General features: G+C 42.6%; 1 protein-coding gene across 2 annotated transcripts in view; it reads right to left on the reverse strand.

Moving 5' to 3' along the window:
* Positions 1-3,271: 3,271 nt before the first annotated feature.
* Positions 3,272-24,774, reverse strand: part of BOD1L1 (biorientation of chromosomes in cell division 1 like 1) — a 59,625-nt gene continuing 38,122 nt past the window's right edge. Inside the window, exons 16-27 of one of the 2 annotated variants that reach the window (XM_031942830.1) lie at positions 24,398-24,482; positions 21,631-21,701; positions 19,829-19,910; positions 19,261-19,349; positions 17,171-17,246; positions 17,036-17,064; positions 16,417-16,462; positions 14,061-14,107; positions 13,865-13,949; positions 13,257-13,422; positions 9,256-9,393; positions 3,272-4,572 (exon numbers count right to left, since the gene is read on the reverse strand). In XM_031942830.1, coding sequence (XP_031798690.1) covers positions 4,449-4,572; positions 9,256-9,393; positions 13,257-13,422; positions 13,865-13,949; positions 14,061-14,107; positions 16,417-16,462; positions 17,036-17,064; positions 17,171-17,246; positions 19,261-19,349; positions 19,829-19,910; positions 21,631-21,701; positions 24,398-24,482 — 1,038 coding nt within the window. In that variant the 3' untranslated portion in view covers positions 3,272-4,448. The remainder of the gene's footprint in view (positions 4,573-9,255; positions 9,394-13,256; positions 13,423-13,864; positions 13,950-14,060; positions 14,108-16,416; positions 16,463-17,035; positions 17,065-17,170; positions 17,247-19,260; positions 19,350-19,828; positions 19,911-21,630; positions 21,702-24,397; positions 24,483-24,774) is intronic. The other variant, XM_031942831.1, reaches the window with a different exon arrangement.

A 24,774-nucleotide genomic window follows, 5' to 3' on the forward strand; every position in this document is an offset into this window, starting at 1 on the left:
AAGTAGAAGAAAAAAAGGAAGGGGAATGAGCATTGTTTGAACCTTAATATTTCATCAGATTTGGTTCAAAGAGGGAATAACATACAAACTGAATTGGATATAGAAACTTATATAGGCCCTATAGGGACATAGGAGAAATGGGAAAGAAAAGAGAGGGCAGGAATAGAAGGGAAGGTAGAAACAGTAGGGGAAAAGGAGAAGGGAGGACGGCAGAGAAAGGAAGGAGCATTAATGGATTAGGAATGAGAAAGAAGAAAAAACAAGCAAATAATAACAAAAGTGAAAATCCTATCTAGTGATCCATACTGAGTCCCATAGTTCTTTCTCTGGGTATAAATGGCTTTCTCTATCACAAGATTATTGGAACTGTTCTGAATCACCTTGCTACTGAAGAGAGCCATGTCTAATCACAAGTCATCATTGTACAGTCTTGTTGCCGTGTACAATGATCTCCTGGTTCTGCTCATTTCACTCAGCATTAGTTCCTATAAGTCTCCCCAGGCCTCTCTGAAACCATCCTGCTGGTTGTTTCTTACAGAACAATGATATTCCATAACATTCATATACTATAACATATTCAACCATTCCCTAGCTGATGGGCATCCACTCACTTTCCAGTTTCTGGCCACTACAAATAGGGCTGCCACAAACATTTTTTGTACATACAGGTCCCTTCCCCTTCTTTAAGATCTCTCTGGGATATAAGCCCAGTAGGAACACTGCTGGGGCACAGGGGACGCACAATTTGATGGCCCTTTGGGCATAATTCTAAACTGCTCTCCAGAATGGTTGGATCAGTTCACAACTCCATCAATGATGTATTTATTAGTGCGAGGGAAAGACTTCTTGCCAAAGAGATGGGAGGTGTCTTCAAGGCTGTGTCCAAGGGGAAGAGGGAGAGCTCTCTCACCCTTCAGATCAGCCAAGGAAGGACATGAGAAGGGATGGGGAACAAGGAGGTCACTGGACCGAAGGGCATGAGAAGAAGTAAAATATAAGAGGAGGCCTAGAAAGTAAGAAGTCAGATTAGAGAGAGCTCGAAATGCCAAATAAAGAACTGTTTGGTCCTGGTGAGAAAGGGAACCACGGGAGTTATTGGGCAGAGGAGGGTCAGATGACGACCTCTGCTTTAGGGAAAAGCATTTTGGCAGTTGGATGGTTTCAGAGAGTATGGGGAGACTTATAGAACTAATGCTGAGTGAAATGAGCAGAACCAGGAGATCATTGTACACGGTAACAAGACTGTACAATGATCAATTGTGATAGGATTGGAAGGAAACCAGTTAGGACAGTGTGGACAAGAGGTCAGGAGGATCTGAACTAGGATGCTGTCTGTGGCCGATGGGGAAGATGTCCTAGAGAAGAAGTGACGAGATTTGGCAGATGGCTTGATATTTGAGAGGAGACAAGAGTCAAGGAGGAAGGTGAGTAAAAGAGGAACCCCAATTCAGTGACTGGAAGAATAGTGGCCCATTAAATGTCAATAAGAAATTTGGGAAGGGTTGGGTTTGGGGTAGATGGAAGAGAAGTTGTTTTGAAAATACGGAGTTTGATACCTATGGAACTCCTATTTCACATCTGGCAGAAATGTGGTTAGGCGAGTCATCTCCCCAGAGAGAACTGCAGTCACCTCCTGAGACATCCGGAAAGAAAAGGGCCCAGGATGGTCTGGGGAGATGCCTTTTAGGGTCTTACTCAGATAATCCAGCACAAGACTGAACAATGGTGGGACAGGTCAGACAGGTGGGAGAACCAGGTAAAGCGGTCATGAGGACCCCAAAAGGAAAATGTGGGAGAGGGTGATCAACAACATAAAATCCGGCCCTGACTGGGTTTGGTCCCAGAGGTACTTGGAGATACCCCTTCAAGTGAAGGGTGCAGTGGCATCCGCTGCTGGACCCATCCAGGGAGACTTAAGGAGGCAAGACCCAGGGGGTCTAGGATTTGGCCAACATGGCAGGGCGTTCCCTCCCTGGATCCGTGCAGCAGCCCTGGTGGCATGGAAGCAAACCAGTGAAGCGCCTTTGCCCGGGGTGACATAACCGGTTTTTTTCTCAGAAAAAAAATTCAACATTTGCCCAGTGAAATCTCAGGTTGTCCCCTTAAAAACCAAACCAAATCTTTTTTTCAGCCATATTTGCTAGATCACATGCTTGTAAAATAATGAAAATCTTTCTTTTGTATCTTTGGCTTAATTCACTAAAATTTTTAAGTAAATCAACTAGTGTAAACATTTGTAGGTAGAAAAAAAGGATTTTCAATATAAAAACAAGGTCAACAAATAGCCAAGTTACCTAGAAATACAAGAGTGGAGCTGAGCTGACCTGGTGACATCCCAGTGCCTTTTCTGTTTTCCACCAATGAACACTGGGGAGTTTGCACTGTCCTACCGCAGGGGCATATGGCTGGCCCAGCGGGCATTGGGAGGGGGCTCCTCCCGGACAGCGAAGGGCCCTCTTCTCTCCTGGGGCGACTCGGACGAACGTCGCCTTTGAAGCCAGGAGTTCAGGAGCAGTAACTAAGCAGCTGTGCGGCCTGGGACAAGGCCCTCACTGAGCTCGGATTCGGATTCTCATCGGCTCTTCTCCAGTTCAGTTTGAGAGTTCATTTCTCTGAATGTTTTATATTCTGTTGATTTGTGCATGACTATCTTTCTGTCTGTGAACACAGAAGCAGACGAAGGAGCTGCCTATCCAGCAGTGTATTTTCAAGGCAAAATGGGGAAGGGGGCTTATAGTCAAGTTTTGATGACCTAAAAAAAGGTGGTTGATAACTAAAAAATATCTTCTAGATTTCTGTGGAGAAATCATAAAAACAGTACGTATTTTAAAATCTAAATCAGAATTCTGTGATATGTCCAGACAGGTGAGGAACTAGGTTGAAAGTAAAGCATTATTAAAACAATTCACCTTTATAGTAAGGTTCTTATATATGCGTTTACGTCACATTTCTTGTCAGAGGAAGAATCAAGGGGTCGGACTCCCTCAAAATCCCTTCTAGCCCTACAAATTCTATGGAGTTTTGGTCCAAATTTCGTCACAGGGAAAAAAACCTCAGTTTATGTTTGTTAGGTTAGGGCTGTACTGTCACTGTATGACAACTCACAGGGAGTCATCTGAGGAATTTAAAAACAGAAAAATATCTTACAACTCAAGGTTTGGGAAACATTTTATAATTTATATATAAAATTTCAGTAAGAAACCATGTAAAATGACAGAAATATCCACCTTACATAAGAGTCCAAAAAAAAAAAAAAAAAAAAAACCCCACACAGAATGTAAATTTTAATTATAAAACATAAGAATATGAACACAACATTGTAAAATAATCTCAGATTATTTGGCAACTTATTACATCATTGCAAGAGACAAATTTGATCTTAAGAAAAGTTTAATCTTATGAAAAACTTAGCTTGGACAGTTTGTTCTCATGGGAGTTAAACATGTTAAAAAAAGGCTCTGGCCTTAAGACCAGGTTTTATTCTGAAATACCTGTGTATAAAACAGAACATAAAATGCCAAAGCTCTAGGGATAGAAGAAGAAATGGTTTTTTCATCTTCGATGGATCTTCATTGAAAAGGACAAATACTGAAAGAATAAAGTAAGCTTTGAAATAACACAGAGTAGTTGGATTGAAGCTCAACTGGAAAACTTTCTGCTGAAGATGGCATGAATTTTCCTAAACTAGAACTATTTTTACTTCATTTAAGATGGTAATAAAGCCACGTATGTGAATGTAATTTAAAAACAAGTTACAGTTTCTTTAACATAGTCACAACTGTGAACAGAAAAACAACTGAGTCCCTTTCTTTAACTAATCTACTTACTTGAATACATGCGAAATAATTCTTTACCTCCTGCCACACTATATTCAGATAAGTTCAGGGCAGAGGCCTGAAACAATTCCTACTGATGACTGCATAGCATTTAAAACCTGTTTTTATTAAAAAAAATAATAATAATAAAGAAAAAAGAAGGGAAAAAAAGAGAATAAAATAAAAATAAACAGAATATAGTAAAGTTCACAGATAAGTCTTCTCTGTAAAATAAATAAAGTGTTCATCATTGAGTAGCTTCATACATAGAGTAAAATACAACCTATTTTTACATGTTTATATACTGTACAAAGATTATCAGGAGGCATTCAGGTGCCTGGTGGGTTGGAAGCTTTTGCATTAGCGATGTCTGTCACATTGGGAAATCCCAACTTCGAATGTTAAAATATACAACTACTTTGTTTTAAATTCAAATACAAAGTAAACCTATTTTTCTTTAGCTGAAATAAATGTACATATCTCCTATAAACAAGTTTGTAAAGCTGTTCAAAACATAACAAGAGAAAGCTTGCATCTGGTAAAGTACAGCACATGCGCGTCCTCTTCCTTCTTACAAAGTGGATGCCCCGAGAGGTGCCTCTTACCCCTTTTTCAAACCACGGCAGAGAATGCTCAGTACGACCGCTTTGCTTTTTTCCCCGGTGCTTCTTCCACTTTCTGCTGCCCTCTTGTCCGGACCACTGGTGGACTGGGCTCTCTCTTGCGCTTGGCAGGAGGGGAGAGCGGGGCTTTCGATCTGTGTTATAGAAGGAACCAGGCAGAGTCAGAGCTACAGGGACCGAGTCTGGAGATCAAGGGGAAGGCCACCCTCATCCTCCTGGTGCCCAGAAAGGGAAAGTCACTTGCCTGAAGATGGTAAAGTAAGAAAACTTTGGGGAAATTCAAACAGTGCAAGACCTTTGGAGACCCCGGGACCCAATGTGAGCAGGGCCTGTTACTACCTCTCTGGACCTGCCTTCTCCTGAATCAAGCTGTGAGCAGGGCCTGTTACTACCTCTCTGGACCTGCCTTCTCCTGAATCAAGCCTTTGGATGGCTCATGGCTCTTTTACTCATCTCCCCCATCTCTTAACAGGGTCAAACAGAATAGAACCAACTGTTTAATACTGAATTAAGTGAAGACCTTATTGAGCACCTGTTGTGTTTCAAACTTGGTGTTAACACAAAATAAAAACCAAACAGTTTCTCTCATCAAGGAGCTTCCATTCAACAAGACACTCCAAGTCCCTCCTGAATTTTGCTCTACAGACTACAGGCTGATTGTTGTTGATCCTTGGCTGATAAAACAAAAATGAGACAAAATCAGCATCAGGAGGAGCTCAGCTCTGTAAAAGGCAGAGCAATCTCAGCAGAGCTGGACACCATCACGGCGGCTCAGCTCTGCCCTCTGGCCCGGCCACGGCGACTCTGAAGCCTTAGGTCTTGGCAGCCATCGTCCCAGCCACCCCCGACCTCTTCTCTTCACCCAGTGTCTGCTGTGCTCCAGCAGGGAAACAAGATGGCGACTAAAGTCGGCTCCCCGGCCCATTTGACCACTTTCCAAACCAGGATCTCTGCCCGAGGGTAAAGACTGCTTGGCTCTGTATTCCTAGCACGGGTTACCGAATGCCATCACCACAAGACACATCCCCGAGAGCTGCAGCTTCTCTGACATTCACTGAGATGCCGGGATCCTGGGGAAGCTCGGAGAATGGCTGAGGGACTCAAGAGGTGATCCATTAATGAGTCACTGATTCACTGACAGCTATCTTCTGGGGAAGACCAGCATCCCTCACAACCATTCCCTAAATGCCTGCTGCGGTCCAGGTGGGCACCGGGAACACAGAAAAAAAGCCAGTGTCCTCGTGTCTATGGAACTCCCTCTCAAGCAGGACCTGGCCCGAGCTCTTGAGACCATTTGCCAAGCGCTTGACTTTCCAGGAGCAGGTTCTGAAGGCCGGCCACACCACGACCTGTTAATAAAGCTCCTGCTGCCCTTTCTTTCACATCGTGCCCTGACCAGGTTTCCCACCCCATTCCAGCAGTGTCATGTCACCACTGGAGCAACTGCGACCTTTCCTGTCTCCAATTTCTGTTTTCTGCAGCTGTGTGACCTGTCCTGGAATCCCCCACCTCCTGCGCTCCTGCTCCCCTCTCCTTGTCCAGGCTTCCTTACTCCTCAGTTCTTGCCCGGCCTTTCACGACTGAATGGCTATTAAGGCCCCAGTGTAAGGTTAGGGTCTCCTCTGCCCTGGGGCCCTCGCCAGCTCCTGACCAATGTCTTGTAACTGGACCTGATGACTGGTCTGATCCACTTTCAAGTCCAGACACCGCCCTCTTGGGATTGTTGGGTTTGAGAATGAAGGAGCTGGTACAGAGAATCTTCATGGGAGCTTCCTGCCACGTCACTGCTCCACCACAAAGCCTTTAGAATCACCGAGAGCCTGGCACTGATGGCCCCCCGCAGAGCCACTTTGCCATCTGCCTTCATAAAACCTACATACCCGGGGGTGGGGGTGGGGGTGGTGGTGAAGAGTTGCACAGGACGCTCACACGGCTCCTGTCTGCAGGGGCCCCACAGATTCTCCCAGAATCCGGCCAAGCTTTTCCTGACCCTCCCAGGACTTTGTCTTCCCCGGTGCCCTGTCACGTCTATCTCGTATTATTAATCTTTGCGCATGTTTGATTCTTCCAAGCGAGTCTGGCTCTAATCTGTGTTCCCTAGTCCCTGTCACAGTGCCCTGAACAAAGGTGCTGAATAAGTTCAGCATGGACTGAATTAAACTGAAAAATAAATGTTGCAAAGACGGGTAGTGGTGAGGAAGCCCGGCATCTCAGAGCTACCTTGGAGACCAAGCCCCCCACCCACTGGGACCTCTGGGCTAGGGGAGGTGCACAACTGGGCTCACCATGTGCCCTTTCACTTGCCATGACCTACAGTGAGTTCTCAGTAAGGGAAGAAGTTCCAGGTGGGCTATGCCCTGGATACTGGGAAAACCCAGCGAAGATCTACCTGCAGACCTTGAGCTGGGGCAGCCCGGGGACGTGCTAAAGCATCACCAGAGACCGGACTCTGGAAACAAGCCTGGCAAACCAGAGGCATGGCAAGCACCGAGGAGGGGACAGCTTACAGGGTCACACATCTCACCTACCTCGATGGAGAAGTGGAGTCAGAGTCTAAATAAGAGACCTTTAAAAGTGCAGTCCATGGGGGAATCTGTTCCACTTATCAGAAGGGTTTTTCATGCGCACTCCCTTCCTCAAACTCCCCCCCCCCCCCGCCCCCCATAGGGTGGTGACAGAAAAAGATTAGTTACTTTAAAAAATAAAGTTAAAAAAAAAAAAAACACCCCCAAAAAATTGATGTGAGCAGAAGTGGAAACAGGGCCAGGTGCTGGAAGAAATCACAGACTCGGAGCTAAGTGAAAGGTCCCCTGGGCCGCCCTGTCTCCTTAAAAGACTATGTGGAACCTAGGCTTGGAGGCTCCATTCAGCTCCAGGGACAGGGACAAGGACAGAGACTTGCTCAATATTTCAGGAAGCAGCTCGTCTCATTCCTGTTAAGCTCTTGTTAATCAGACAATGAAGACTCAGGGTGTCCACAGGCTGCTGGGCACGGGGGAGTCAGTGGGGATAAAAACGCAGACATCAATCACTTCTGCCCTCAATGTTCTAGTCCGTGTAGATGTTTGCACAGTAACTTGGGAGGGTTTTTTAGAGGGAGGGAAAGACTAAGAGTTGGAGGATCTGGAAGTTTCGTGTGGAAGGAGACCTTTGGGCTTTGACAAGGTGGTGATGAGGCCTGAGTAAACACACAGACACAGGAGATGGGATGACACAAAGGCTGCGGGGGTGCAGAGGAGGATGGGCAAGAGGGCCAGAGAGAGGCGGGAGCCAGGTAGCCAGCCAATCTGGTCCCAGGAGAAGAGTCTGTGCTGGGTCCTGGATGTTTGCTGGAGAGGGGAAAGACCTAAGGCAGTCAGGGCCATGAGGAAGAAGAGGGAGAAGGGAATGAGAGACTGAACTACGGCGGTGGCTTCAGGAGCACAGAGCACAGTACTGGAGGGGGGCCCGAAGAATTCAGCAAAACCAAGCTTTCCGCCTTGGGAGGGCCAGCTGTGCCCTCCAGAGATGGGGGAGGCTGGGAGAGAGAAGGGATTCTGAGCAAAGAGTCTTTGGGGACATGATGAGTCTGAGATGCCCAAGAGGCAGAGAAAAGATCCAATAGGCAGCAGAATCAGGGCAGCGGCAGGGGAACACTCGGCCACCAGAATGGGCTCAACATGACGCCGATCTCAGAGAAGGCCTGGAAGGGAGCCGGGTCTGCGTCACCAGCCAAGGAGGTACGGCTGGAGGAGGCAGGCATGAGACCCAGAGTCACCTCAGGCTGCTAACACTCACTAGCTGGGAGGCTGTGGTCAGTCACCGGAGTCTGAGCCCGAGGGCTGACCAGTAAGCCCCTGGATCCAGCTCCTTGCACAATGGGAGTGCCAAGGGACACTGCCTGGGCCAAGTACTTGGCCAGGCCCATTCCTTTATAAAAAAGGAGACGAGAGACACATGTCCGACTTCTGGTAACTTGGGAGAAGAGGGATGGCGAGCTCTCAGGAGCTGGGGAGGAGCACGCTGCTGTGAGTGGAAGTCAGCAAGGCCACAGGGTGCAGTGTGCGAGGGGCGGAGGCTGACAGACACATCCTTGTGCCCAGCTGTTTGCCTTCCTGAGCACCGAGTGCTACCTCCCCCTCCCTTTTCTCCTCTCTTCCTTCCTCTGCCTCCCCCCCCTTTCTTCTGTCCCTCCTTCTCTCTGTCTCTTTCTCCCTCTCTCCCCTGTTGTCTCTTTTTCTCTAGTTCTCTCTATGTATCTCCACCTCCCCCCCTCTGTCTCTCTTTCTTCCTCTGTATCTCCCTCTGTCTCTTTCTCCCTCTCCTCTCCTGTCTTTTTCTCTCCTCCCTCCCCACCCCCCGCTGTCTTTCCCTCTGTCCTACGCTCCAAAGTTGGAGGCACCAGCGTGTCCCCTAACGGCCTCTGTGCTCCGTGACCACATTTCATTCTCCACAGCCTCTCCTATAGTGTGTTCCGGGCTGGGTCCCCAATCTCCTGGGTGCCTCTCCCACAGCCAGGGACACCGGCGATGAGCACATTCTCCCCTCGGCCACTCCCTTCGGCCTCCTCGGGAGCCTGTGTGCCGGCTGAGGGGATCGTGCTGCCACCTGTGTCATGGAAAATGAGGCTCTCCTGTTCAAGAGCCGGCCAGTTGAGTCCTTCTTTGGGGGTGGGAAACAAATAGGGTCTCCTCGAATCCCTTTCCCCTTTCTACCGCCGTGCCAAAAAAACAGCTGACAAAAGTACTTTTTAGGACAGTAACTTAAATAAAGGAGACAGTGTAGGAGAAGAAACTTTCTAAGGGACTTAAAGTGAGTTAAATGCAACAAGGACCTACCTTCCCAATGGGGGAGACTTGCTGACTTTTTCCTTGGCGGCCTTCTCCTTTGCTCCTTTTTGGCGATGTCTAGGAGAAAACGTTTCTGGGCTGCCGAGCTTGGAAGTGGCCCGGGTAGCTGGCTTGCTCGGCTGCTTTCTGAAACAGATTAAAAACAACGACTGTGCTGTGGGTGTGTGGGATGAATACGATCTGACAGTTAGAGCCACTTGTGGGTGCTTTTGAGAAAGAAAAGTTGACTCTGAAGATGCAAGAGCGGCCAGAGATAAAAACAGCAAAGCTCTGGAAGCTCAAGAGAGGCTCGGGAACTTCGGATACTTTCAATCCCTAACATGACTGTGAAAAAAAGGCTCTAAGACTCTGTCAGGCAATAAAACTGCACGGTATGTGTAATATGTGGGGAAAAAAGGCCTTGTAACCAGGGTTCCCAGTAAATAAGCCCAGACTGCCTAACTGGGAGCCCTGGTTATTTTTAAAGAACCACCAATGAAGAAGCCAAGAGCTGGAAGTCTTGCTGCTTTCAGGCAATAATGACAACTCTGGATTCGCATTTAGGAGATGTTTTAAGAGGGTCAATGATTTCTCTTTTTTGTTAATCTCATCTTCTTCGAAGGGTTCAATTATTAGCTCGATAAAGACGATTCTCAAATCTACAGCTCTCTTCCGAGTTCTAGACCTGCTTTCTAGACAATTTACCATCGACTGACAGGGACCTCAAATTCAACATGTGTGCAATTTTCTTTTTAAACCAAAACCTGTTTTCCCCCTTGACTTCCTGTTTCCATCAGTCACCCACGCTCAAAACTCAGCTACCTCGGCTTCCCATCACCTTCCTTCCTGACCTTGCCTGACCACATCTTATGAGTATCTGTCCCCTGGTACTGCATTACAATGATTCACAAACACCGTATTTTCTCAGAGACTGTTGACTTTCTTTTTTTGCTGAGGCATTTGGGGTTAAGTGACTTGCCCGGATCACACAGCTAGGAAGTGTTAAGTGTCTGAGACCAGATTTGGATCAGGTCCTCCTGACTTCAGGGCTGGTGCTCTCTCCACTGTGCCCCCTAGCTGCCCCAAAGGCTGTTGGCTTTCAAAGGACAGGGACCGGATTTTACCATTTCCTCTCCCTTCCATTCTTGGCACATTGACTTCAACAGAGCAAGCCCTTAACACTCCAATTTGCCAAACTGAGCCCGAGTAGAAGAACTTATTAGATTCTGTTCTGGATTCCACAACGCAACAGGGAAACATGGAAAGCAATGACTGATTTCTGGATGAGAAACAAACAGTACACAAATGGAAAGAGATGGCTAAAACTTAAAGCACCCTTAGGATCTTCACAGGCTCAAAGTCGTAGAAAGGGAAGGGGCCTCGGCAGCTGGCCAAGCCTTCACTTCAGAGGCTGGACCTCCGTCCCTCAATTCTAAGTAAGGGAGTGGCAGTGATCAGTGAAGTGGTGGCGGCATTATGGGAAGAGAAAATGTGGAATGAATTTATGTTGGAGCGAGAGGGATTTAACTTTGATGCCACATTTACTGCCTGCTTTTTATGTGCAAGCTCTGGGACAGGTACTGAGACGACAAAGATAAAAAACCTCATAGGTAACTGTCACTTAAAAAAACACACTGGAGTAAAATGGGTGACAAACTAGAACTCCTAATGCAACGACAAGTATCAGAACTCATAAATATGACTGGCAGTGACTCGTAGGTGATCTGAATGTGGCCGTGGAAGGGGGTGACTTACTGAAAAGGAACAAGAGAACAGGACGGGGCTGTGAGCGGCCTAAGGAATCAAAGAGCCAAGAAATCGAGGCAGGGAAAGCAGAAATCAAAGTGATGTTGTCAGTAAGACTATAGACCAAGACCACCTGAAGAAAAAGAGCGAAGGAAATGATGACGCAAAGAACTAGATTACAAGCTTGTATGGAGCCACGATGTAATAGCAATGGGGAACTTCAATTATCTGGACATCTGCTGGAGCCCTCTCCCTGCCCAAACTAGAACTACTACAATTTTCATGACTTGGCATAATACTAATTGTACCCTTCAAATGACAGAGGACCCGGCGAGGGGAGCTTCTATTCTGGACCTGATTTACCCGGATATGAAAGAATTGGATGCTGGATGAAAATCAGGAACCTTGGTGGGTAGTGAACATTCCACTTTAGAATTTGTGGTACAAGAGGAAAGGAAGGCAGGCAGTCAGAATTCACCCGATTTAGACAGAAGAGATTTCAGAGCACTTAAGAGGAAGGTTGTGAATATGATCTTAGGGATTAAAATTTACCCCAAAAGTCAGTCCAAGAGAAAGGGAACTCTGGAGAATTGAGTTTCTAAAAACACAAAGAAAAACCAGTCTCAAGGGAAAAAAGGGGAGTTTTCTTAGGAGATGGATATGGATACAAGAAACTCACTGGCCAACCTAGGCTTAACAACAAAACCAACTACGTTTGGAAGATGGAAGCCAGAGTACACAACAGTGAATGAGTAAAAGATCTTATGATTAGTTTCCTCAGGAGATGTAAAGCTCAAAATGATTTGGAAATGAAAAAGCAATTTAAAATGGATTTTTAAAAGTGATATCAAAGTAAGTTTGAGGGCAGGAACAGTTTCATTTTTGTCTTTGAATTCCAGTATCTAACAGTTCCTGGCATGCAATCAGCAGAGAAATGTTAACAGACTGATTAAATGAAGAAAAGATGGGACTTCTCCTTGGAATAGATAGGATAATAACAAACAAGAGAAGGCAAAGATGCTCAATTTTAATTTTGTTTCTGTTTCATTTGCTAAGAAGGATATAGAATAGCACACTTTTTGCAATAAAGAGAACCCACTCTTTTATTTGCCCTGGCCAGGCCTTCCGTAGAGTGCTCCATTTAATTTAGTTCTGGCACTCAGAGGAGCCTGAAGCGAAGGTAACGGGAGGCTACGGAGCCTTCAGATAAGAACATCTGAGGGATAGCCGTTTCCTGTCTCACCTGAGGAAGACGAGAAGCGAAGGAAGACAGACTGAACCTATGTGAAGGGAATCAAAAGGAGGGGGGAGTAGACTTGTTCTATGTAGACCCAGATGACATGACAAGGAGCAAGGGAAAAAGGAAGATTTTAGCTTGATGTAAGAAAAACCTTTCTAGCAAGGAAGGGCACGTAAGAGGAATGAGCTACATTAGGAGGGACGCTCCTCCTCACTCAGGGTCCTTGCCATGGACGGGACTTTGTTCAGATACGGGCTGGACGGAGAGCCGGGGAGACCCCTTTTCATTAGAAAAGTCTGAATGGTCACGTCAGCAGTCCAGGCAAAGCGGGGCCGAGGGCACGTCTGCACGACGGTGGGAGTAGCTCCAAGAGAAGAAGTGCTGTGGGGAGAGGGGCTGTTCACAAGATGGGAGTGAATCCAAGAACATAACAATGTTCTGGATGTGAGATGTTGGCAAGTCAGGCAGCCTGGGTGATAAGACAGAGATCCTGCCCAGGTAAAAAGGGATGCTACACAGTTGCCAGGGAGGACTGAGAGGGGTCACCGCGCCTGGGGCCAAGAACGGCAGGAGCGCGCCTGGGCTCGAAGGGAGCACCAGGCAAACCCACAACTGCACACAAATGAGCCAATACAGAATGGACGGGAAAAGACCAAGAACTGCTTTGTGTCGTGGAGGGCGGGGAAGCAAGGCTCCCAGGTCTGAAAGGGAGAGCAGGGCCCGAATGGGGAGAATAAAGGGGAGGGTGGGGACATGGTGTGGGGGGCTCAGAGAGAACAGAAGGTTAGAACAACTTCTGTATGGAGTGGAAAAAGAGCCAATAAAAGACAGATTTTAAAAGGCTATAACAATATACTGGAAAAATCTCATAAAACATAATGTCAAGTATGTCCTTAGATGTTCAAAGGTGGATGCCTCACGTGAAGGCTGGAGGGACACCCTCCAAAGAGAACAGTGGGGGGCTCCAGCCCCTGAGGTCCCCTTCACACCAGACTCTGTGATCTGCTTGGTAACAGATGCTTACCTCTGAGCTTCTAGTCTCGTGGCTGATCTCGTCGTGGCTCTTGAATACTTCTCATCTTCCTCCTCTTCCTCCTCTACTTCTTCCTCCTCAGTCTCTGGGTCTTTTTTGTCCTCAGCCACTTCAGACACTGATTTAGGCCGTTTTCTTTCTGGTTCGGCTGTTTCTGCTTGGACAGAATTTCAACTATTATTCTATACAATATTTCAAAAGATGCAGGCACTAAGTTTAGGAGGACAACTCAGAAAGGGACTTGGAAGCAAAAGAAGTGGTTTTCCACTTCCTTTTTGTTTTAGATTTGTAATTTGCACTTGTTTAACAATCTCTCAAACACATTTGAGATAGTTTACTTATGCAGTTCACAGCCAGAATTCATCGAAAATTCAGTTGTACTCAGAAAAGCATCTGGTATATACCAATTCTGACATGGGATTATAGCAATTTGCACTATTTATACAATATTAATACAAGCTGTGAACCACTGGATCTTTTCCCTCAATGAAGAAAAATACAAATAAAAGCTGGTTTTAAAATGATGATGAAATAATCTGTACTCAAGAACATCAAAAAGTAATTTTCAACTAGTTAAAACCAATTCTTTTGAATCATACCTGTTCCTTCTAATCCTGGGAAAGAACGCTTGGGCTTTCTTCCTCTGCGACGTACAACTGTTACTGGTTTTTCTTCTCCATTGTCCTAAGGGCAATCACATGAAATGATACCAAAGTTCAGAAGGAATCCCAACTTTTGCTTAAGATATATATATTTGTTAAAAAAAAAAAAAATTATAAAATAATGGACACTTACATTGGCTAAATCCAGGTTTTCATTTCCAATCTGTTTACCAGAGTCATCTTTAAGAAAAGTAAAGATATTAGTGCATGAATGCTTTCTTATCTCAAACTGTTTAGGTAGTCAAGAAAAGACAAATTATTCTGTAAGGACCCTGAAAGTTAGTATTACTAAAGATGAACAATCTAGATTTTTTTAATAATGAAGATTTAGTTCCTCTTATAAGGGAAATGTCAAATACTGAAATAAGAAACTATAATACAGAGAAGCCCATAAAATAAAAATCATCTCAATTCTTTTGTTAATTTATCAATTTTCTATCACTTTATACATAATCTTCCTTTAATAGAGCTTTTGTTGTTAATTTTCAGTGTAAACAATACGACAAAATATTTTTTTAATAAAGATGCTGTTTGATTTTATGGATTAAGTGAAACAAAAATTGTGTGAATGTTTTTCACTCATAAAATCTCATACATCTGATGATCTCTCATAGTGGTGGCAACCTGTGATTATGTTTCTTCTGAAGAACTTCAGATTAATGATGGAAATTTAAATGTCTTTATCAAAATAGGACAAAGATGTAGAAATTTATAATTACATATTTTATTACTGATATTCAGATAAACGGTGGTAAAATTATGACCGTAGAAACATAATAAGCAAAAAAGATTTCATTGTAAAAATGTTTTATCATTACATAAAACATTATGAAATCAATGACGAGTGGTAAAAGAAATCTAACTGATAAGGTATCTTCTTTTTACAGTCATACTCAAAAAAGAAAAGCAATCTCTTCCTTTGGCTTCCAGAAAGCAAACCTTATCTAGAATTATGTCATGATCAGCTGTAAAGAGCAACTGTCTATAATTTACATCTTTTGCTTATTCTGACCCCTCACATATATATTCATTAATTCATCCATTCAAAAAGCATTTTCTAAGTACCTGCCATCTGCAAAATATGTGCAAGACACTGTGGGAGACTCCTTAAGGAGTTTACAAATGAACAGAGGAGATAAAAATGGCTAAGACCAAGCAGAAGGATATAAAATGCATGTGCCAGTGGACAGGGGACGATCACTTCCAGGTTGCAGTTGGAGGTTGTATCCAAAGAAAGCTTCCTGGAGGAGGTGTATTTGAATTAGGCTTTGAATAACAGGAAAGATGTCAGCAGGCAAGGGCATGGGAGGGCAGGGAAAGCACATGTCACCTTATGCGCCAAGGTTCAGAACTGGAAAATGTGAGATCTGCTCAGGGTACGGAAAACGGACTAGTCTGGACAATCACAGACTAGTAAAAGGGACAAATGTGAATGAGGTAAGACTGGAAAGTTAGACAGAGTTTTACCATGTTTAACGCATATTAGATTGCATGTCATATAGGCATATAGGGGAGGGGAGGAGGGGAAAGGGGGAACACAAGGTTTTTCAAGGGTCAATGTTGAAAAAATTGCCCTTGCATATGTTTTAAAAATAAAAAACTTCAATTAAAAAAAAAAAAAAAGGATTGGAAAGTTAGGTTGGAACCAGACCAGAAGCAAATCAGAATTGGCAAAAAATACCAGAAACAGTTTTGTTTTTTAAGTCCAGGCCTTTTAAAAGAAGGTCTATGGTGTTTTTTTTTTTTTTGGGGGGGGGGATGGGAGTTTTTAATCTTCAGTATATATTAACAACACCCTGAAGCATCAAGGACAAATGAGCATGGATAGGCTGCAACATATTACTAAAGAACCGTCCAAAGACATCAGCAGGGAGACATGAGACTACAAAAGGGGAGATGGCGGGGGAGGAATGGGACATAAGCTGGAAGAGCTCCTTAAGCACAAAGTAGCTGCTGAGGGACATCCTCTGTGCTCCCCTAGTATCTAGAAGACAATCTAGACCATATTGGGAGAATCCATGGGGGAAGGGGAAGAGACAAGTATGGAAAGCAGAGATTGGGGAGCCTCCAAAACAGCTATTTCTGACTTAGACATTGAAAAATTAAAAAATGTGACAGAGCAAAATAGTGATCCTATTCACTTGGAGAATGACAAGTGACAGGTGACCCATCAACAAGAGGCTGTTGAGCGCACCTTAAACTTCTGCTCAAGTGAAAGGATATTCATCATACAGGGAGGGAAACCAAAAGGTGATTATTGTATCGCTACTCCATTTAACAGATGAGGGAGGTTAGTGACTTCTCACACATCACTTCAGTGAGTGGGGACTCGAACCTGGAGCTTCGGACTAAAGGTCCCGGGGGCTTTTCACTGGACCATGAAACATGCTTATGACTGAGCACTAACACCAAGGACTCTGCTCTCCCTGCCCACAATGGACAGGTCTCCCATTCATCACCCACCAAACGGAAGACTGAAGGAAACGTACCTGGTTTTTCAGCCTTGGCTTTGTCCTTTGGTGGAGATGGCTGGATCTAAAAAAGGGGGAAACCCTCTAAATTAGTGAATTCTGACAAAGTCTTAGAGAGACTAGAAAACAAAAGATCGGATGATGTTATCATGAATATTTCTAAAGGGCAATATGGGTTAGCAGTTTCAGAAAGCATTTCATACATAATGGAGGAATGCTTTCTCTCATGGGTCAGACAGCCCATGCGAACACAGAACAGTCAGACAGGCTCTGCATGGGAAAGCACAACTGCCAGAATTTGTAGAAAAACACCCAGGGATACAACGCCACGAGCTTAGAGGGATCACCCTGACGCATGCACATGAACCCCGACCTGGGCATCACATAAGCAGGCCGGGAAGAGACGAGGCCCTGAGAAGGCTCATCCGCTATCCAGGGGGAGCAAGTGCAGTCTGGGCAAAAAAGGTCCTGGCCTTTAGTTTCCATTAAACAACAGCCATGACCCGCCATGTGCAGGGTAGTGATACACTGACTTGAAGGGAACAGACAGAATGTTATGTATTAGAATAAAAGTTTTTGGGGGTTTTTTCTTTTTGTTTTTTTCCAAGAGGGAGTTTGATAAGGAAGAAACACTTACAGCAACAGCATCAGTCTTGGAGTCCTCTTCTTTAAAAAAAAAAAAAAAAAAAAGGGTAGAAAGTTAATTTAGAAATTTATGTCTGATTAAAAAATATAACAAGTAATTTAACCTTTTTTTTTAATCAGAACTTACTAATTTTTACTGTTGCTTCTATAGGGTATTTCCGAGGTCTTCCTCTTTTCCTTTTAACTATCACAGGAATGTCTTCCTAAGGGAGGAACACAAAAAGTCTATGGTAAATACTCTCAAAGTAATTTTTCCCCCCATCTCCCTGCTTCCTGCTATTTAAAAAAGAAAAGGATCAGAAGGGCTAAGAGAAGAGGGTGAAAATTTATCACAGGCTGGCATGAGCAATGTATATCTAACAAAGGGCCGGGGCTGGCTGCCCCTACTGTCTTCCCTAGCTGGTGGCTCAGTGGAAGGTGTAAAAGGCCTGGCCTAGAAGGGCGTCAGCCACGATGGAAACGGAGATGAAGGAGGGGACTCAAGCCTCCCGTCGTAGTGATTTATTCGGCCTGCACAGTTACACACAGGTAAAGTAAAATAGGAACCAGGCAGACCTGTAAACCCCATGCCCATGGCACCCAGAGATAACAAGAGATCCCAACACTTAGCTGTACAATTTTTACTAATGTGTATAAAGCCAAAAAATGGTAGAAAATACCTGAAAAATGGGCACTACTCCAAGACCTTTACTTTCAACTCCATCAGCATTGGTTAAGTATCTTCCAAGGGCAAGACCTTGGTCTTAGAAATATCAACTTTTGGGAGCCTTGTGGACAGCATCAAACCTTTCCCTGTGTTCTATCACTGGGGTCAGAAATACTCAGGTCATCCTTTTTTAAAATGACATTTTTTCAATCTCAAACATGTTCTCTACCTTTAGGTCTTCCCTTTCTTCCAAATTTGGAAAAACCACAGTTAATCAGATATACTTCAGCCCTAATTTAGGACAGAGTGCTGGGGGATCAGAAAAACTACTCTTCCTGAGTTCAAATCTGAATTCAAGACACTTACTAGTTGTGTGACCCTAAGCAAGTCACTTAACCTCATTTTCCTAAACTGTAAAACAACAAGGAAAAGGCTGACCACTTCAGTATTCCTACCAAGAAAAGCCCAAAGAAGATCACGAAGAGTCAGACATGACCGAAAAATGACTAAACAACACTAAAGCCCTAATTTCAATTTTCTAGGCAGTCGTGGTACAACAGACTCCTTCCTCCTTGAGCATGAGATCAAACAGTATTGGGCTACAGAATTAAGAACTTCAAGCAGACAGAGATGCATGCCTTCACCATTAGAGATTCTGATTTGATATGGGATAAAAGACTCTATTGAAATGGAACCTCATTACACTAGAAAATAAATATTAAAGGGACTTACCTATCAATTGTAACCTTAATCTCAAACCCTTTTTGATTTTAGCAAGGTGTGATTTTAATAATGATAAAATAAGATCTTTAAAACCTGACAATGATAATGCAATTTACGTTTGTAAGACGTTTAATAGTACACAATTTTAGTAACTTTTCCACATGTTCCTCTTTTACCATTATTTTGATTTGGTGTGGGATAAAGGACTTTATGACATAGAACATTATTACCGTTATCACACCAGAATTGTATCTTTGATCTCAAAACCTTATTAATTTTAGCAATCTGTGATATTAATAATGACAAAATAAGATCTTTGAAACCCAACAATAATGCAATTTACATTTGTAGCTATTCCATATGTTCCTCAAAAGAATCCTGTGAGATGGGAAGTCTAAATATCATTACTAAGGAAAACTGAGGCACAAAGATTAAGTGCCCTGCTCAAGACCACATAGTTACCAAAGGCAAAAGCAAGGACATTAACTTTGGTTTTCAAACTCAAGTTACTTCTTCTTCTACAACATCATGTCATGTCCCTTCTTGACAGAAAATTTTTGGGGAGGAAGGCTATTTCTACACCAGCCACAGTCACAGTGTTCCATCTCCTTTAAACTTCCTTTCATGAAGAATTCAGCACAGTAGTTCCTTACGAACAGGGGATGCTCAAAATCAAGGTGCTGCTTGACTAATTATTTTGAGTTCACATTTCTCTTTGAAATATCTTGAATTTGAGTATGATATTTGAACATGATTCTTTTGTATTTATATTCAGACATTTTCCAAGAGAAAGAAATCATTTTTAAAAACCCGATTAAAAATGCAAATGTTTCTTTCTTAACACATACCAGTCTACCTGCCTCCGGAGATTTCACATTGCTCTCTGCATTTTCTGTCTTTTTGTCATTAGCTTCTCTGCTGCTATTGCCATGTTCACCTGTAGAAAAAGCACAGCTCAGAGGAATGAGGGAAGCCCACAAAGGCCTCAGGGGTTCCACTGACAGAGCGAGCATTCACGCCCGCCTCCCCGGTTCCAGACAGCAAGGCAGGTGTCAAGGTTACAAGCAAAGTAGCCAACTCATGTAAATACAGAGAAAAGGCAACTTGAATGAGCATGACCAGTATTAGGCAACTCACTTTCTACAGATAAAAATCCCAGTTAGAAAGCAGTATTTACAATTGCAGACAGCCAAAACAAACAAACAAACAAACAAAAAAAAACAGGTGTTTCCTGTATTTTTTAAGGAAAAAGGTGAGCAACACAGCTAGGTGAAGATGCATATTTGTTATGTAACAAACACAACTGGCAAAAGTTGCTTTGGGGAGTGTTACACCTGGCCTCTTACTGCCTTAACCTCTTCCAAAATGGTTTGGGTTAATTCTGTGTATGTAATGGAGAAACATAATAGGACTCACCCTGTTCTGCCAAGGGCCTTGGAGCAGTAGTGCTTTTAATACTTTCTTGGCGTGTTTCTTCTGCACCTTCTGAACTCTCTTCCTACTCAGAATGTGAAAAAATTGTCAGTAAATCACTTCTTTTTTTCCTTTTTCACCTAAAGGATTTCCACATTAGTCATTTTGTATAAGACAATGAACAAAAAACACAAATGAAAGTGAAAAAGAGCACGCTTCAGTCTGTATTCAATCAGTATCAGTTCTTTGTCTGGAGGCAGAGAGTGTGCTGCATCATTAGTCCTTTAGGATCTTCTGGGATCATTCACAGTCCTGCACTGATCAATACTGCTATTACTGTACACAACATTCTCCTGCATTCTCTTTACTTCTCTATACATCAGTTCATGTAAATCTTTCCAGGTTTTTCTCAAATCACCCTGCTTGTTGTTTCTTCTAACACAATAATATTCCATTATAATCATATCCCACAGCTTGTTTAGCCACCACCAACTGATGGACTTTAGGTTTCCAATTCTCAGCCACCACAAATAAGCTGCTGTGAATAATGAATCAATCACTTCTTTTCCAAACCCATTTCTACATCTACTTCATTTTGGCAACTTATAAAATATATGCACTACATACATGTAATTCCTCCTGATGCAATTTTCCAACAATGTTAACAAACTATTCTAACTATATTCATTCAGAAAGCTGTAGAATCTCAACCCCAATGTAGATCATTTAGCTAATTCTCCCCTAATTCTAGGTTTTCAGAACCAATTAACTTAGGTGAATTGTAGACCATAAAAGTCTTTTTATTCCTTCATTTTTGGAGATTGCTATATGTCAAGCCAAGTTAAAATCTTCAGAACACAAAAGATCATGTAAAACTTGCAGGCTTCACGGTTCAGGACGAACAGCCTTCTGGCACTTAAATTTGCCTTTACTTCCATATACTAGGGAAATGAAGCTGATCCTAATTACTCCAATATCAAAAATGAAATCCATTCCTAAACACGTGGTTGGTGAGGAGGAAAGAGAAAACCATGAGAATTCATCACGCATTTATTCTTTCAACCATTTGATAATTTAAATGCATTGGACTTTTAAATAACTTTATCAGTCACTTAAAATGTCTTAACGTTTTCATTTATTTATATAGATGGCTAAGCATATTTATCGGTTAAATGACAAAGTAAACAGAAAGGCAAACACACTCTTCAGAAATGGAAACTGAGGGAACAGGTAAACCTTCTTGAGAAGGACAAAAAATGGAGTTCCCTCCTCCATATAAGGAGGTCCGAGTACTGTTCCAGCTCCAATAAGGCAGCACTGCTCCACATCTTTGGGGCAGAATCGGATTATTTGTGCCTGTCCTATGGTGCAATGGGAAGCAGCTCTCCCTGGTAGTGTCCCTTCATGCTTCATTGAACTCACTCTTCTCTCCCCCCACTCCACCTTTAAAAGTTCTCTTTTTCTAGCAGTCACTTTTAGAAAGTAGAAAGTTTTACAATATCTAAATGTCTTATGAAAATGATAATAGCATTGAATGGAAATGGCTGTTTTAAAATATAGCCAACTGTATGTTCAGTTTCACCTTCCTAATTTTATTTGCAGCCTGAAATGGAGATAATAGCTCTAGCACCTTCCTCATAAAGTCGTTTTAAGAAATTTCTCTATATTTAGCGGCTATTTTTTTTTTTTTTTTTTAATGTACAAGTAGTCATTAGACTTGAGTTCACAGGGATATAATCAGTTTACTAGAGAAAAACAGACAGATAAACAGCAAGAGACAGAGAAAGCACACATGGTTAAAGTACCTTTATAACTTGTGATTTTGTTTCAGAACACTGATTCCGGGCCACTTCTTTGCTTGAGCCCAGGCGGTCATCTGTAATTCAGTTTAAATACAATCAGAGAAAGATAAACTTTAGGAGACTAATTAGATAAAACAAAAAAATTATCCCCAAATATTTACAGGCCTAAATAGTGTTTAATATCTTGTAAAGAAAGACTTAAAATATTTCTAAGCTTTGAATTATAGAAAAATCAAAGGTGAGGAATACCCCTAAAATCAAATTAGCATTAGAGAACTGAATATTAGGCCTCTGACTTCAGTAAAACAAACTACACCTGGGCTACTGAAAGGAGTTTGTAAAACCATAATGAATATTTTAGGGATAATTCCTAATAAGTGAGCATTAACTTCCAACTTTCTGCAAGCACCAGTCTCATTTCTCTTGTGACTCAGTCTCAGAATACATACGTAATGAAATGGTGACTTTCACCATAAAACAAAAGAAGATGTTAAATGCCTACTTTATTTTCATGTTAGAATCTAAAAATGCTCTGGCTAAATATATGTGTGGATAGCTTTTCTTTTCTTTTTTTTTTGGACATGACTGAAAAACAGCCAATTTTCATAAGTTAGGAAAATATGGATCTGATTATACTACTCATGAGTGAATATTTAAAATCAAAAGGCTTGAGATCAGTGTGAGAAGCCTGTATCAAAGGGATCAATACTAAGGTTCATTCAGTATTCTTCATAACAGGTATGTTTAGTATGTGGATTATGCTGAATTAGGGTGTTACTAATTGTTAATATTCCTGAATGAGATAAAATTCAATGTAGACAAGTGAGAAGTAATCTGGTTACAGATGAAAAAAAACACCAACTCCAACCCAGGAATATAGAACAGAGAGCAGTGGTTCCCATGATTTATTAGGACAGCAACAAAAAAGACAATAGCCACCAAGTGTTATGAATCCCTGGGGTAATTTAATTTACCAATTATAAGATTCTTTACTGCTTAAGTTGGCATCAAGGAATTTTTAATGTGGACCTTGGATCACCATTGAAAACTGGGTTTTCCCAAAAAGGGAGGCTAGGTATTCTCAGGAGTGTAGACAACAGTTATGTCGCTGAGTCAGTCACTTCTCCAGGCTGGTTCTCTCACTTGTAAGATAAGAGGGTCAGATTAGGGAATCTTTAGATTTTTCTCAGCTCTATAATTCTGGATGTAAAGTGAGGTACTCAGAAGACCAAGACCTTGGTATCATAAATGACAAGTTAAATAAGAGCCACTAATTGCAGGATAGTCTGGTGGGAAGAGTTGGGAGTCATTCTCTTTCCCAACAAGAAAAGCACTTAATAGTTAGTAATTGGCTAGAATTCAGATATTAACTGGTATGTATGTTTTTTTTTAAGCTGTGCCAGAACGGAAGAGAAATTATGGAGGCAAATAAATTTAAGTGATATCCTTCCTCTTTTCCTTGTTCACAAAAAATCATCTGGTTATGAGTCAAAGGGTTGGAAGGAACTCAGAAGCTCTAGAACCCAAACAAGAATTTCTTCCATAGACATCTCTTGTCATCCAGAATTTCCCTGAAGAATTCTAAAGAGAAGGTATTTTACCCTAAACTCGTCCTTTCCACTTATAGACACCTCGAATTATTATGTTTTTCCTAAAAGAAAAGTCAGACCAGGCTACTATGTACCTACTTACTAATGTGGGGCCAGATGGAAAAGTCTAAATCCCTTCTCTACAGGTTAACCCTTAAAGTGCTCCAAGACGGCTTTGGTGTCTTTTCCCAAGGCCAAATTTCACAAACAGATCAGTGGGTCCTTGAAGGTGTTTTTCCCCCCTAAACCACCCTGCTTCAAATCTACTGATCTCTGGATTCTCCCTAATTTGTCAATGTCACACTTGAGGTGGTGTCCAGAACTGAACACAAAATTCCAGAGAAAGTCTCAGAGGGATGAGTGCAGTGGGAACCATCACCAGCTGTGTTTCAGATCTTAAAAGAAAACTGAGACGTAACTAGGAAATATGAAAATTTGGGGAGCACTTAATTTGACCAGAAATCTTCTTGGGGGCAGATGGGGTTCTGCATGTGACCTCAAAGTTGATTATTGGCAAGAGATTGAATCGTGATACTAAGGATCGAAATGCTGGAGTTCTTGTTGGTCTTGTTTGTACTGAAGATTATTTGGACAGCATAGATGAACGGAAATGGCAGGCTACCTTTCTAGCAACTTCAAGTTCGTTTTCCTCCTCGAGTCATTCTAGCTCTTAAGTTTGCCCATAAAGACAGAGTACTCCCTCCCTCCCCTAGGGAGATGATATGGCTTTTGGGGGATGTTGGGAGTTGCTTCTCTAGCAATCTGACTTATTTCCATTCTGAGAGAAGTCCAAAGCTCTAGGATATTGTCACAAGGCCGGAGGCCTGCTGAGGCTCCTCTGGGGAAGGTGGAATTCACTACAAAACGAAGGAGAAGTGTCCAGATGACTTGTGGATCACTGTCATTTCTCTGTGGCGCTTTGTGCTTTTTAGTGTAGTGAACTGGGTTGGTTCTATATCTCTCAGCTGCATTTGTGGGAGTGGGTGCTCTTTTTCACACCTATGAAATCCAGGGCAACTATAGTCCAAATTTTGCAGAGGAAACGCGGGGGTGGGAGACAGGACAAAATAAGCCAAAGACATGATTTTGGCAAAGTTTTCATGACTGAACCCATTCCACGGAAGCCCAGAGTTTGGGATTCTGGTCAATAGATTACATAAACATAGAAAACATTCAATTACCTAGTTCATCTTCTGAAAAGGAAGAACGCTTTTTCCTTTTTCTTCTAGATGTAGTATTTCCATCTTCTTGGCAAGGAATTTCTACCTGAAATAAAAAGGAACATGACAAATGGGATCAGAGAATTTGGACTCTGAATCACTGGAGTGATACAGCTACATTTTTAGTAAAATCTGGATTCTAACATGAGCTGAAAAAACTTCTACAACTATATCAAGTCCATTTGAATATGCCTTTCATGTGGCATTTTGAAAAGTATCGAGACTTTTTCCATTTCTGAATCTAAATATACCTAAAACACCCCCATCTGGGTTAAGTCAAAAGGCCTAAACTATATGCACATAAAATACATAGTGTACGGTAGGCATAATCATTATGC

Source organism: Sarcophilus harrisii, chromosome 6, assembly GCF_902635505.1.
Source record: "Sarcophilus harrisii chromosome 6, mSarHar1.11, whole genome shotgun sequence".
In the NCBI taxonomy this organism is placed as follows: domain Eukaryota; kingdom Metazoa; phylum Chordata; class Mammalia; order Dasyuromorphia; family Dasyuridae; genus Sarcophilus; species Sarcophilus harrisii.